The sequence below is a fragment of the Aquarana catesbeiana genome, linkage group LG03 (assembly GCF_042186555.1).
Source record: "Aquarana catesbeiana isolate 2022-GZ linkage group LG03, ASM4218655v1, whole genome shotgun sequence".
NCBI classification, from domain to species: domain Eukaryota; kingdom Metazoa; phylum Chordata; class Amphibia; order Anura; family Ranidae; genus Aquarana; species Aquarana catesbeiana.
In genome coordinates this window covers 539746300-539760015 of record NC_133326.1, presented here as the reverse complement: position 1 = coordinate 539760015, position 13716 = coordinate 539746300, and the positions used below count along the sequence as shown (strand labels likewise).

Here is a 13716-nt window from a genome sequence, read left to right as displayed (position 1 = left end):
TGGTAGAATAACATATAGGCTAAAATCATTTGCAAATTGTTCAACCACCTATGTCATATACCAGATTACTTGTCCGTGTGGAAAAATTTACATAGGAAAAACCATCAGAGAATTTCACAGAAGGGTGAGTGAACAACATCTCCAGTATAATTACTGAGGATGACACATCACCTGTGGAAATCCCCTTTAGAGACAGCCATGGAGCTAAACCTGATGGTCTGAAATGCATGGTTCTTTACAAATTGATTGAATGTGGATTGACGTGGATGGACAATGAAGGTTCCTGACCCATCGCATACAATCAGTGGGAATTGTCTGGTGCATGGGGGCTTAGTTTGCAAATACACCCCGCACATCAGAATACTGTATTTTCCCTAGGTATGATGCATATCAATAAATGGACGAGGAGTACTTGTAGATAGACACGAGTATACTAAGGTGTTCCAAATGTGAGTTCGTACAGTGATGGTAAAATGACAGGATGATTGAACTCAATGTATCTAATAGATGACAATATTGTTCCTTTTTCCAATACTGGACACCCGTTGGTCTCTAGTATTGAAGCCCGCTCTATATACGGTAGAACATTGATATGCAAATATATTGATTCATTTACACACACACATATATATATATATATATATATATATATATATATATATATATATATATATATGATATTAACCCATAGGAATATCTATTTGATGTAGGAATGATCTGTTTCCAGTGTGCTTATCGCAACATAGAAAATGTAGCAACAAGCAGTGATGACTGTGATACAATGAGCATTGCTATATGACAATGTATCAATATGAGCACAGGCGAAGCAATGTTTTGTTAGTGATAACAGGGCGGATAGTCTTGTAGCCCAAAACAATCAATCAATGTGTTTGTCTGAGGTGAATATCACTTTGGAATAGTTTATTGTAACTGCATATTTCTGTGTATGGGAATCAATATATGAAAAGATTAATGTAGACGTGCGGGGTAACACATCACACACACTTTTTAAAGTTTTGAGCACTTGTGGATTTAATATATTGATTATTAGAAATAATGGGTGGGTGGCACCTGTGTTTGATTTTTAAGTAATTAAAGGTGGGGTAAGGCCCTAGATTTAAGCAAGGGACAGCTGACCATCCCTTAGTTCTGACGAAGTTCCGGTATCAGAGGAACGAAACATGTAAACTACGCTGGGATAGCACCCCTGTCTTATACCAACCCCCGCCTACACCCTGCTTTCATGCGAAAGCTGTTTTTTTTTTTTAAAGCAAATGATGCACTATCTGAAGCAACTATTCTGAATAACTTGCCGGGGGTGTATCCTATGTACCAGAATCCTGGACTTTGATTTCATTGTCCATTGGGCTTTTATCAACCTGCTCTTGATGGTATTGAAATACTGCACAAATTGAAGATCCACAGAAAAATTTCCTGCTGAGGAATTGTATGCATTGCATACACTGACAGATTGATCTCCACATAGGACTAGTGGAGAACTCTGTGCCACCAGCTGGATCTGTGAGTAACCATCATTGAATTATCACATCATTGTATCAACCGCCTATGGGAGTTTACCTGCATGTTGCGGGAAACATAGCATGTGGTCATATTGAACTCACCTGTGAATATATCTGTGGCTTTGGAAAAAGGTAAAATATCGGTTGTAATTTCAGCATCTAGGGACTCATACCATCTCCCCGGTACGTGGATACATATCTCTGTGTTTATTATTGCACTTTATACATCAGGATGAGAACTATGGGGACTTATTGCTTTTTGGAGGATTAATACATCTACCCATGAAAGAGTTTTTTACCATATATATCTCTTGGACTTTTTTTCTCTTTTTTCTCTTTCATAGCAACTATAGCAACTATTTTTTCTCTTTCATAGCAACTATATAATTCATGCCTTTGATGTAGCCCCATGTGATGGACCGACTAACAATATATATGAAATACATGAGTATATCTGAATAGTGTTGATTGTGCATCATTCCATTGTGGAACAGTGTGTTTTATACCTGTATTTTTGGAGACACACTGCACCCTTTATGAATTTTATGCTATTCATTTGTTTACAGCTTGGAGGATTTTCCCCTTATTTGGGAGATAGTTTTGCAGTGGGGTATCTGTTTCTATTAATGTAGGGTAATATAGAACATTGGGGAAGTTTTTGTACTTCCTCCCTGTTCTATATATAGGGAAGAAGCAGGAAGTACTTGCTTGCTGTGATTTTTTGTACCTTGCTCTTTTTAAGCAATAAATTATACTGTAGTTAACTCTTTAGGGTGTGTATACATCTCTTTATTTTTTCTCTTGGTTCAGTATTAATATTTATTACACCCTCCAATACTAATCGGTGAGTACTACTAGTTAATGAACTTAGGTGGGAATCCCATATCTCTCCATTTGTGCATGATCTGAAAGAAGATTAAATTATTAGTGAGAGGAGACGAGGTTGAGAAGGGGAAGGATGAGAAGAAACCCATGCAGATATTGGGGATGATTTACCAAAACTGGAGAGTGCAAAATCTGGTGCAGCTCTGCATAGCGCCAAGGTTTTATTGTCAGCTTAATTGAACAAGCTGAAGTTAGAAGCTGAGTGACTATCAGGGACAGCTGCACCAGATTTTGCACTCTGCAGTTTTGTAAATCAACCCTGTTGCATAATGCTTCTTTGTTCTTCACCGTTACTTTAAGACAGGCATGTCCAAAGTCCAGCCCGCAGGCCAATCGCGGCCTGCGTTCCGGTTTTGCCTGGTTATTTGGACATATATATTTTTTGTGGCCCCCAACAATCTCCCAGCGCCCGGGCCACAAAATATATATTACCTGTCTACATGGCAGCCTTTGTAATAGGAAGTCTGTCTCCTGAGCTACCAATGGACGACTGTTCTGTCTTTCAAACGAGGCAGGACTTTGTATTAAAGAGTCCACCGAGAAAACAGAGTTCTTCCTGTATGTAATCTTTTGGCGCTCATTCCGCCCCCACCCTGTCCCATCCAAGGCTGCAGATGGGTGGGCATCAATCAGGCTGCACTGATGGCAATGGTGAGTCTGCATTCCTGGCAATGGGGGTGTTGTATTCCTGGCAATGGGCGTGCTGTATTCATGGCAATGTTGGGTGCTGCATTCCTGGCAATGTTGGGTGCTGCATTCCTGGCAATGGTGGGTGCTGCATTCCTGGCAATGGTGGGTGCTGCATTCCTGGCAATGGTGGGTGCTACATTCATGGCAATGGGGGTGCTGTATTCATGGCAATGGGAGTGCTGCACTGATGGCAATGGGGGTGCTGCATTCAGGGCAATGGTGGGACTGCATTCATGGCACTTGTGAGGCTGCAGATGGGCACTGACCCTTATTTTGTTTCACAGTCCTTTATTTAAAATTTAAGTTTTTTTCCTGAAACTTCCCTCTTAAAGTGAAGGTGCATGTTATGTGCCAATAAATATCACGCCCAAGCTCATCTCTTTACTCACACACAGCCACAAAGGCAAGAGAATTCTTGTTGGGAAGTGTATTAATGCTTGAATGAACACACTTAGACCGAATTTTAATGGTTCAAAGAATATCAGGAAAAATGGTCGGCCCTCACGCATGTTCACTTCATCAAATCTGGCCCTCTTTGAAAAAAGTTTGGACACCCCTGCTTTAATATCAACCACAAGCAAACTCTCACATCAGGATGACTGATGGAGGGAGAGCACAGTGCTGAAGCATCTTCTCACAATTCTCTCCAGATCTCTGGGAGTGAATAGAGGGGTCATAGCAAGGACAGAACAGATAAACATTGTATACATTTATCATGAGCAACTGACACCAAGCGGTGCTGAAAAATAACATAGCGTAACATGGGTTTAAGGATTAATGTACACGGGACATTTTACAACCTCTCCTGAATGATATAACTTGACAGATAGTAACCGACGTTTAAAAATGTCTGTTTTTCCAGGTTGACATGCCGCATTTGCGTTTAGAAGCATTTTTTTTTTCATATAGTAAAAAATGTAAAACGCCTGTAAACAAAATGCGGCTTAGCGCGAGTTACCCTGTTTACAAGCTGTTACAGGCGTTTGGCATTTTAAATGCATCTGAACATTCGTCCTGAACGCATTTTTATGCTTTCCAAAAAAATGCTTCTAAACTCAACTGCCTAGAAACAACTATAAACAACCCTGTGTACATGTACTGATAAGATAACATAGAGGAGAGTTCAGGGGCAGCTGAAAAAAATGCCCAACTGCTCCTAAATGTTCGTTTACCAGCAGCAGTGTACATTAAGCCAGTGTGAGAATACAGAAAAATAATATCTATCTATCTATCTATCTATCTATCTATCTATCTATCTATCTATCTATCTATCTATCTATCTATCTATCTATCTATCTATCTATCTATCTATCTATCTATTCTATCTATCTATCTATCTATTCTATCTATCTATCTATTCTATCTATCTATCTATTCTATCTATCTAATCTATCTTTCTATCCAGGGCAACTGTTAGGCTCTGTACAGCCTATTTGACAGGGCTGCCCCCCACCCCGAAAATATCAACATTACATTTTCGCTAAAGATTCACAGGCTCAGATTTTATCTGAAAATAAGCAAAACAAAAATTCCCACCTCACTTTCCAGCCAGCCTGCAAAAAATTGAATTACCCTGTCTAACAGTTCATTTTAAAAACTAAGGGTTTACTTTGCACAAATTTGTGCACGGATACCTTTGCTGCCATTGTGGTATTGCTGGGTGTCCAATGCATCCCTGTAACTTTAAGGAGGAGTGGGCTACCTGCCCGTAATCTATCCATTACTATAAGTTCTCCAACTTTGGGGACTTTGAATTTTTAGAGTTAGGACTGCAGTGCACTGGGGTGCCATGATGTGGCCTCTGCAGTTCATGCATGTATTTGCAAATGTGTGCAAACTAAACCCCTTGTTTTTAACATCAACTGTTAGACAGGGTCAATTCAGGTTGTTGCAGGCTGGCTGGTAAGTGAGCTGGAAATCTTTGGGGTTTTTTTTTACATGCATCACCCTTCCATGTGATCCTTGCTGTAAAGGCCAGTTAGGTTGGGGGGGGTTCTATTTGTTTGTATAGTTGGTGAATTGGTGTGTGTGTGTGTGTGGGGGGGGGGTGGGCACTGGATACCTTTGCTGCCATTGTGATATTGCTGGGTGTCCAGTTTGTTACTGTACATTTAAAGACGGATGGGCTCCCTCCAGGCATACCTGCCCTTAATCTATTCATTATCATATATGTGCTCCAGCTATGGACACTCTAGCTGGTAAAAGAGCTGGGAATATTTGTTTGTTTTTTTACATGCATCACCCTTCCATGTGCTCCTTGCTGTAAAGACCCGTTATAGATTGGATTGGTTGCCATTTGTTTGTATACTCAGATTTTATCTGCACTGCCATGGTGGTGAAAAATAGTATTGCAGCTTGACTTTTTACAGGTCATGATGCATTAGCCTTACCAGCCAGACAAACAAATGTCTATCTCTATCCATCTGCATCTACTTCTAGAAAGTCCATGATCAGTATAATGAGGGTGTATTAATAATTTGTCTTTTTTCAGATTCCAGAACTTGTTGTGGTCGAGGAAATCATTTGTGGAAAGTGTGAAGGTATACAAGTCCAGCTACGTCTACATGCCAGCCTTCTCCATGAAACATGGAACGGATCCCTCGCTTCGTGTGTACTACACCTTGGCCGACTTCAGCACCAACCAGACTGTTCTCTTCGCCAACCCCAACTTCCTGCGTAATGTTGGAAAGTTCTGGAAATCTAAGGGTGTTCACTCTAAGCGTTTGTCTACAGGCCTTTTCATGGTCAGCGCTGCCTTAAGCCTGTGTGAGGAAGTGACCGTTTACGGATTCTGGCCCTTTCAAAACGACCTGAAAGGGAGGCCCATTAGCCACCATTACTACGATGACGTGCCTCCTATGACGGGGTTCCACTCCATGCCTGAAGAATTCCTACAGCTCTGGTTACTTCACAAGACAGGAATTTTACGAGTTCAGTTAGAACAATGTGACACAGCATCTTCCAATCGGAAACCTCACTGAGATCCACTGCAGATTTTTTGGGGGTGGGGAATCTTTTTACTCTTTGACATTCACACAGCGAACTCTCCTTTTTCCTTTGCAGACTTGCTTTTTGTACTGTGCAGATACTGGATACTGAAGGGCAACTGTGAAATGAGCCCGCTAAATTTAGAACCGCGTTTTACGAAAGTGCCAAAATTCTGTCTTTCCGTCCCTGGGTTTTCTGTGGAACTTGCTGATGTACAGAATTTTAGTGAACTTTTTTTAAAATATTTTTTGGCTGCCGACTAGATTCTTTAGAAAATGAATGTAGTATTTTTAATGCAAAAACACCATGTCCAAAAAAACCAGCTTTTTACAGACTTTTTTTTACAGACTCTTCAGAACGTTTGATCCGAGACACCTCCAGCAAGCCGCTGACAAAAACCAGCTGAGGTTATAAGGGAATGGACGAATGCCTTGCATGGGGCAACTTTTTTTTTTTTTTTTTTTTTTAGTATATATATATATATATATATATATATATCATTTTTATGTTTTTGTTCAGTGTCAGTTTTGTGCCTTGGATGTTTATTTATAAGGAATGCAGGAATGCATCTGTGTTAAAAGCATGTATGTGATAGTTTGCTTTGCATATGCCAGCAGTGAATGAAGATAATATTTTTCTTTCTCTTGTTGGAGGGTTAAATTTGGAGTTTGGATAATCTGCATCATTGCAATATATTTCCTGCAGATTTGATTAATACAGCGCTTTGTGAGGGCCTGTCTCTTGTCATTGAAAGGAAACCAATATTTGTCATAGACGACACAGCAAAGAGTGGCCCCCCTAGTCCTGGTTAACAAACTGCAGCCCAAAATTGAGAAGGGCTAGGGGAACATTGATCTGTAAGGAACCTATAACTGCAGTTATTTCTAGCAAGTCTCATATAACTTGTCCCTAGTCTCTGACTGCTTCCTACCACATGCCCTCAGTGTCCAATCACACCTGTAGTATGTTCACAGTCTCAAACCATCTTTGTTACATGTCTGCTGTCTCTAACAGTCTTCTGTAGCATGGTTTATACTGAAAATTATGCGTGGCCCCTTGGTGATGTCAGGAGCCATATTTAAGACCCCCTGTTCCACTTAATTTAACCACCTGTGCCCTAGTCCTACAGGCTTATTTTCCAAGTTTTAAGAATCATATGCTTAGATTTCATCTGTATTCCCATGGTGGTAAAAAAATGGTATTGCAGCTCGACTGTTCACAGGTCATGGTTCATTAGCCTTGCTGCTTAGACAGACAGATGACCATAAAGATGAGTAAATTGGCTCATTGATCTAACCCAGATCAAGCATTGTATGGGAACCAATATTTGTCATGAATGCCACAGCAAAGAATGGTCCTCTGGTTACCAAACTGCGGCCCAAAATTACATTGATCTGTAAAGAACCTATAACTGCAGTGATCTCTAGCAAGTCTCATATAACTTGTCACCAGTCTCTGACTACTTCCTGCAACATGCTCTCAGTGCCCAATCACTCCTAAAGCATGTCTATCATCTTTGTTACTTGTCTTCTGTCTCTAACAGTCTTCTGCAGCATGGTTTATACTGAAAACTATGTGTGCCTCTTGGTGATGTCAGGAGCCAGTGCCCTAGTTCTACAGGCTTATTTTCCAATTTTTAAGAGTCACATGCTTGGATTCAATCTGCATTCCCATGGTGGTGAAAAATGGCAACAGCTCAACTGTTCACAGGTCATGGATAATTAGCCTTGCTGCCTAGACAGACAGATGTCTCAATGACCATGAAGATGAGTAAATTGGCTCATTGATCTGACGCAGAACAAGCAGATTTGTGGTTATCTAGTTATGTATGAGTCTTTGTTCAAACCACTAGGTGATTTGATTGGTTCCCTTTCAATGGGGGTCCCTTGGGCATCTTATTGGGTAATTTCCTACCTAGGGAGCATGCTGTCTAGGCTGGTCAGTTGGAGGTAGAGCCAGTGGAGCTTCTTTTCTAATGATTAACCTATTGCTGATTGAGTAACAGTAAGAAAAATTGGGGGTTCAGCCGCTGCACATAAATCCACGGTGGCCTGAGGCTGTGTGCTTCCAGCGCACTGACTTAGCTGCCACCAGCAGCTATCGGTCTTGGCTTCCATTGTGAGAGACAATCACATTGGTCACATGATAGAGAAAGCATGCCACCTCCTGGGCATTACATCCCACCTAAAGGAACAACAGAAGAAGGGTCGCCTTCAAGAATTAGGGGACCTTTTAGCCCACTTAATGCAGGGCCTAATGTGTTGAATAATGTAATGTGTTTTCCAAGTAAGGAATTCTAGTAAGTTCTTATTGAGCATGTGCTGAGCAAAACAGAAGTGGCCTGGTTAGAAGACCATAAAAAAAAAAAAAAAAAAAAAATTAGCAGAACGTGGCTGTATTTTTTTATTTGCTCACCTCAATTGATAAACATTCGCACATCCTCAAAATTTTTGACTAAGCTCACCTTTTGCGATCTATACAAACAAAACCATAGAAGTGCACACTCCTCCATTGTTTCCATACAAAAAGGGAGGTAGGGAATGTAAATCTCTTCTCATTGTACTTGCCATCACCCCATATGGAGCCCCTACACAGTCTGATCCTTGTCTGATCTCTGCTAGTAATTGGGTGGGTTGGGGGCATCACTTTCCAATATAGAGCCACATATACTGTAATATACTGTACGTCAGTGAGGTCGATGTTTCTTCATCTAGAAAAAATAATTAGTACACAACAATGTTCCTAAATAAGCACCACAAGAAAAATCTGTCCCTAGAACTGAAAAAACTTCAGCCATTGGCTAGTGATAGTGCTATCTTTTCCCAATGTCATTTCTCATCTAGAAGCATCGCTAGGTCATCGTTTGGCACAGTTCCACTTTTTTTTTTTCCTGGCAATGAAAGTTGTTACAACATATAGAATGATCTTTAGAACAAGGGATTGTTAGAAGTTTCAGTTGCGATTCTGTCTTGCCTTATGTCAGTCCTTAACCAGAGTCCACCAAGTCAGTGTAAGGCAACTAAAACTGTCCCCAATATTTTTCGTAGCAATAACATTACAAAATAAAAAAAATATATCGTTTTACCATTCTTGTCCCCACACAAAAATGTTAAAAAAATGTTGGACACATTTTGTAAAAAAAATGTGTAAAGGACTGGACACACCCACGTTCTGTCATCTGCATATGTTATAATATAGATTCCGAAATAAAGTTAAAATTGCAGTTGCAAAATTTGTCTCATAAGGTTTTAAAGGTCTCATTTTCCCACTATGCAGTTTTTTTTAACGCCCACCTCCCCAAATAGGTCAGTTTACCCAAACCCCAAATTAATGTTTTAGTTATAGCTGGAGTATTGTAGACTGGATCACCCTCTGACTTAAATCTCTTAAGACTCCACTTGTGAGATTTGCTTTTTTCTGACCACCACAAGGTCTCACTTTGTTGCATACTTCATAATGTAAAATAAAATTTATAGGGGGGGCTTTATTCTTGATGCATATTCTAACAGTGAGACCATGACATATAGGCCATGGTTGGGTTGATTGAGTTGGAGGGGATGGGAACTGTACTACTGAGATTTCACAGCAGAAGTCTTTAAGAGAATAAATTAATAAATAAATTGTAATAAATTCATTTTGGACATAAACGCCAAAAATACACAACTGAAATAACCACAAGAGTGGTGGATAGAGGTGAGTCAAGTGTGGAAAACCCACTTACATAAACGTGTTCTGCTAAAAGACTTTGTGGCATCTTGTACCAACAAGATGAATGGCCATGGTGAACACAATCACCCAATGGATTGGCTGAAAGGCAACCAATCCAAATACTGACTTATGTCTAACGTAGAGTGTCGGGGGTCCCAGGGAACGTTGTGCATGGTCTTGATTGTGTTAGGCGTGAGTGTGCCGCCGTCAACGGTGGTTGTATTTCATGTTCGATGTTGCACGACAGCGATTTTATGATGTCTGCTTTTATGTCTTTTGAATGCACTGATGCAATAAAACTATCTGGCCGTTGGAGTAATGTTCCCCTGTCACTGGGAACTGAGCTCCGTCTTTCTGGATCAGCACCCCACCAATGGGAAAACGTTGTGTAATACTCTGGCTCTGTGGCAGTACAGCTGCACAAGACTCATAAAACTATTAAACAGCATGACAGTAAACTGCCTTTATCATCAAAAGTAGATAAAGCACAACCAACACAAGAAGTAACACCGTATTTTCTCAGCTGGATTTTGGGATAACAAAATCTTTTTTTTTTTGGAATTATGTAACCTAAAATGTGAATTATCCATCAATCTTGCAATGTATAGTAACAGTTAATAAACACATAAAATTTGTTTGCCAAGAACTCTGGTGCAGTAAATGAAAAGTCAGCTCTAGACATAACAGAACATTCAGTAAGAAATATCCTGTGTCTATTTCTGCTCCACCCATAACAGTACCTATAGCAGTGATGGCGAACCTTGGCACCCCAGATGTTTTGGAACTACATTTCCCATGATGCTCATGCACTCTGCAGTCTAGTTGAGCATTGTGGGAAATGAAGTTCCAAAACATCTTGGGTGCCAAGGTTTGCCATCACTGACCTATAGTCTATCTGTGAGCCAGTTTAGCCATGTGTTTTCTGTACACAATTAGCTCCAGCATACATGTTGTTAAAAGTGTCTCCCTGTTGCCTGTGGATACTAACATCGACACACTAAAGCTATTCTGAAAAAGATCACCCGCTAAAGGGTGGACCAATGGGCATGTTGTTAATGTCATACGTGACCTTTTCTTGTTCAATTCATGAGCAAATACACTCCTGTAGAACAGATACTATCTAAAGTATAAGTACTTATTGGTGTGTCAATTTGTATATGTCACCAATCTGCATGCTGCACTGTCAGTCCCCTATCCTATTATCCTATTATGCATTACTAACTACTCTTGGGGTGTTTGTATATTCCACTCCTGTCTATCCTTTTCACTTACACTTGCCATGTCCTTCCCTGAGTCCCTATATTTATAGTATAGAGGCCTACACTATGTGCTAGGACATATTCTAATTACTAACGATCTAGCTGGTTTATGAGTTAACACAACAACAATGGCTATACTCACTGATAGGCCGTATGGACAAACTAGTCACACTGATTGGACCATGTCCCTTCGAATTCTGTTAAAGATTTCTCATTGGCGGTGACCACCAGCAAAACACACTATAAGAAGGGTGTGTGGTTAACTGACCAATGAACGTCCAAGATGAAGCTACGTCAGTGAACCACGGCGAAACGCGTTGATGTCACAACGCTGCCCAGTCTACGGGCGTCACGGGCACGGAGGAGAGTGTAAGGCGGTCTATGACAACAGGGAGCTTATGATCGGGGCGACGGATACTATACAGATACTATACAGCTACAGGAATCCCTGATCTGCCGGATCGCCACAGCCAAACCAATTCGGAGCCACCTTCTTAGCATTGACTGCTTCTCCCTGCAGTCTTCAGACGTGCACTTCAGACGTGACATGGACCTATTGGCTCACAAGCTTTGAGGATCACAGCACTCTCAAGCAGCGCAGCTACTGGTGTAGATGGTAATGTACAGCCACAGCAAATTTTCCCAAGTACCCATGCCCTTTTCTTGCATGCAACAATATTAATACATGTAGCGTTACCACTACTATACAAATCTACCAGTATGTTTTGATTGAGCATTCATGATCCAGTCTTCCGTATCTAAATAGTCTGAACTGGGAACTTTTATACTATCAATAAGGATTGAACTAATGATTCACCAACCATCGATTTGTTATCAATATATCTACTGGACTAGTAGTACTATCTCCTTCTATTAGATAATATTGGATCCATCTATTGGATTGAGTTAACCTCAATCCAATAGAAATTGCAATATAGTTCTGGTTCAGCACAGGTGCGTTTCCTCCCTTGCACTCTCCATCCCTTTATTGCATTGCGCCATAGGTGACCGCATACTAATTCCAAATAGAATATTTATTTCTGTGGACCCTAATATTGAGTACCACTATTTGGCCAATTGACAGCCTCCCATGGCCACCGAGGCATAATGCAGTACGTCCCGACCGGGTTAGCCACATGTTTTTCATGTACTGTTTGTCCTGTCTGTCTTGTTGTCCGCGGTCTTTTTTGCACCATTGTTGTGATAACTATAGTATTATGTTTCAAATATGCGATTTTAAATGTTAATGATGATTGAATAAAACTGATTTTATATAACGACAAATCCAATGACTATACTGTTGCTTATGGTAACCCCTTTCTAAACCCATTTCTATTGGGCTTACCCCCCTCCCCTAACCCCCATTTTCTTTTGCATATATATTAAGGTTACAGCAACAGTACCCCAACGGGTTAAGTATCAATTACGGGCAACAGCATTTCTTTGACCCAGTACAGGCGGTACTCGCGCCTTTCCTTTTCCCTATCCCCTTTTCCCTTCCCTCTCCCTATTTAGTTTAATGCCTGTGGAAACAACTTTAGTGGACTCTCAGAATAGCATTACATTGTACCCAGAAAACAGCTTTGTGCCCTATCCCTGGACAGTGGAAACAAATTATGAGGGAGGTTGGAGAGACATGGCTGAAAAGCACTGCCTGAAACTGCAGCGAGTGCATGTTTAATATATATACAGTAAGATGCTAAACAGTTCTGGAAAATTTTCCCCGAACAGTGAGATCACTGACCCAAGTTATAAATTATTCACTGCAGATTTTTCATATCAGACAATTTATTTCAGCTTTCCCACTCTACTAAACATGCAGTTCTGTAACATGATACGAGAACAAGCTGAACGGGTCTGTGACTTGCCGAGGATGCGCAGAGTCAGGCGCTTAGTACCAAGAATAGCCAAAATTAAAGAGGAAGTAAACACTGTTTTTTTTTTTTCTTTTGTGACCTGCAAAGTAAAGGCATACTAGCACATTATGTGAAACTTACCTGCAAAACGAATCCCTTGTCGTCCCTGCTGGTGGCCGCATCCATCAGCATCCGTCGTCCTTCTGGGTTCGCGGACTCCGGCTGTGTGACAGGCCGAAGCTGCGTGACGTCACTCCTGCGCGCTGGCGGCTGCCGTTCCTTTAGAGCGCATGCGCCGATGACATCAACGGCAGCGTATACAGTAAATATCTCCTAAACAGTACAAGTTTAGGAGATATTTACAGTACCTATAGGTAAGCCTTATTATCGGCTGTTGGCAAGTGGTTAAACTGCTCCCACCTCCCTTCGAACTCTATACTAACTACCCTGTAAAAGGAAGATGCTTATACCTACCTATTCTCAGAGCTTTCCAATCCAGTCAAATGATCTCCAAAGTGGAGAGGAAAGATGTAGAGCCTGGATGATGACATCACCCATAGGCTTACTATGAAGCATCTGTTGTCAACTGTCCCTTCTCTCCCAAGAAGCGGCCCTGGGAGCCGATCATGTGACCAGACTGGAGTGCCCAGGGAATAGGTAATTATAAGCCTCTTCCTTCTACAGGGTAGTTCGTATAGATGTTAGAAGGGTGGGAGCAGTTTTTAGATTAGTTACTTCCAGACTTGAATTCCACTTTAATATTGGATGTACTGGGGAGGGATTATTGATGCCTGTGTCTCCACTGCAAAT

The 13716-nt window shown here is 40.9% G+C and overlaps 1 protein-coding gene across 1 annotated transcript in view; it reads left to right on the top strand.

The window, feature by feature from the left end:
• ST8SIA1 (ST8 alpha-N-acetyl-neuraminide alpha-2,8-sialyltransferase 1) overlaps positions 1 to 10437 on the top strand; it is a 98588-nt gene extending 88151 nt beyond the window's left edge. The window contains exon 5 of the mRNA XM_073621434.1: positions 5587 to 10437. Within this exon, the coding sequence (XP_073477535.1) occupies positions 5587 to 6076 (490 nt within the window). The 3' untranslated portion in view covers positions 6077 to 10437. The remainder of the gene's footprint in view (positions 1 to 5586) is intronic.
• Positions 10438 to 13716: the final 3279 nt, after the last annotated feature.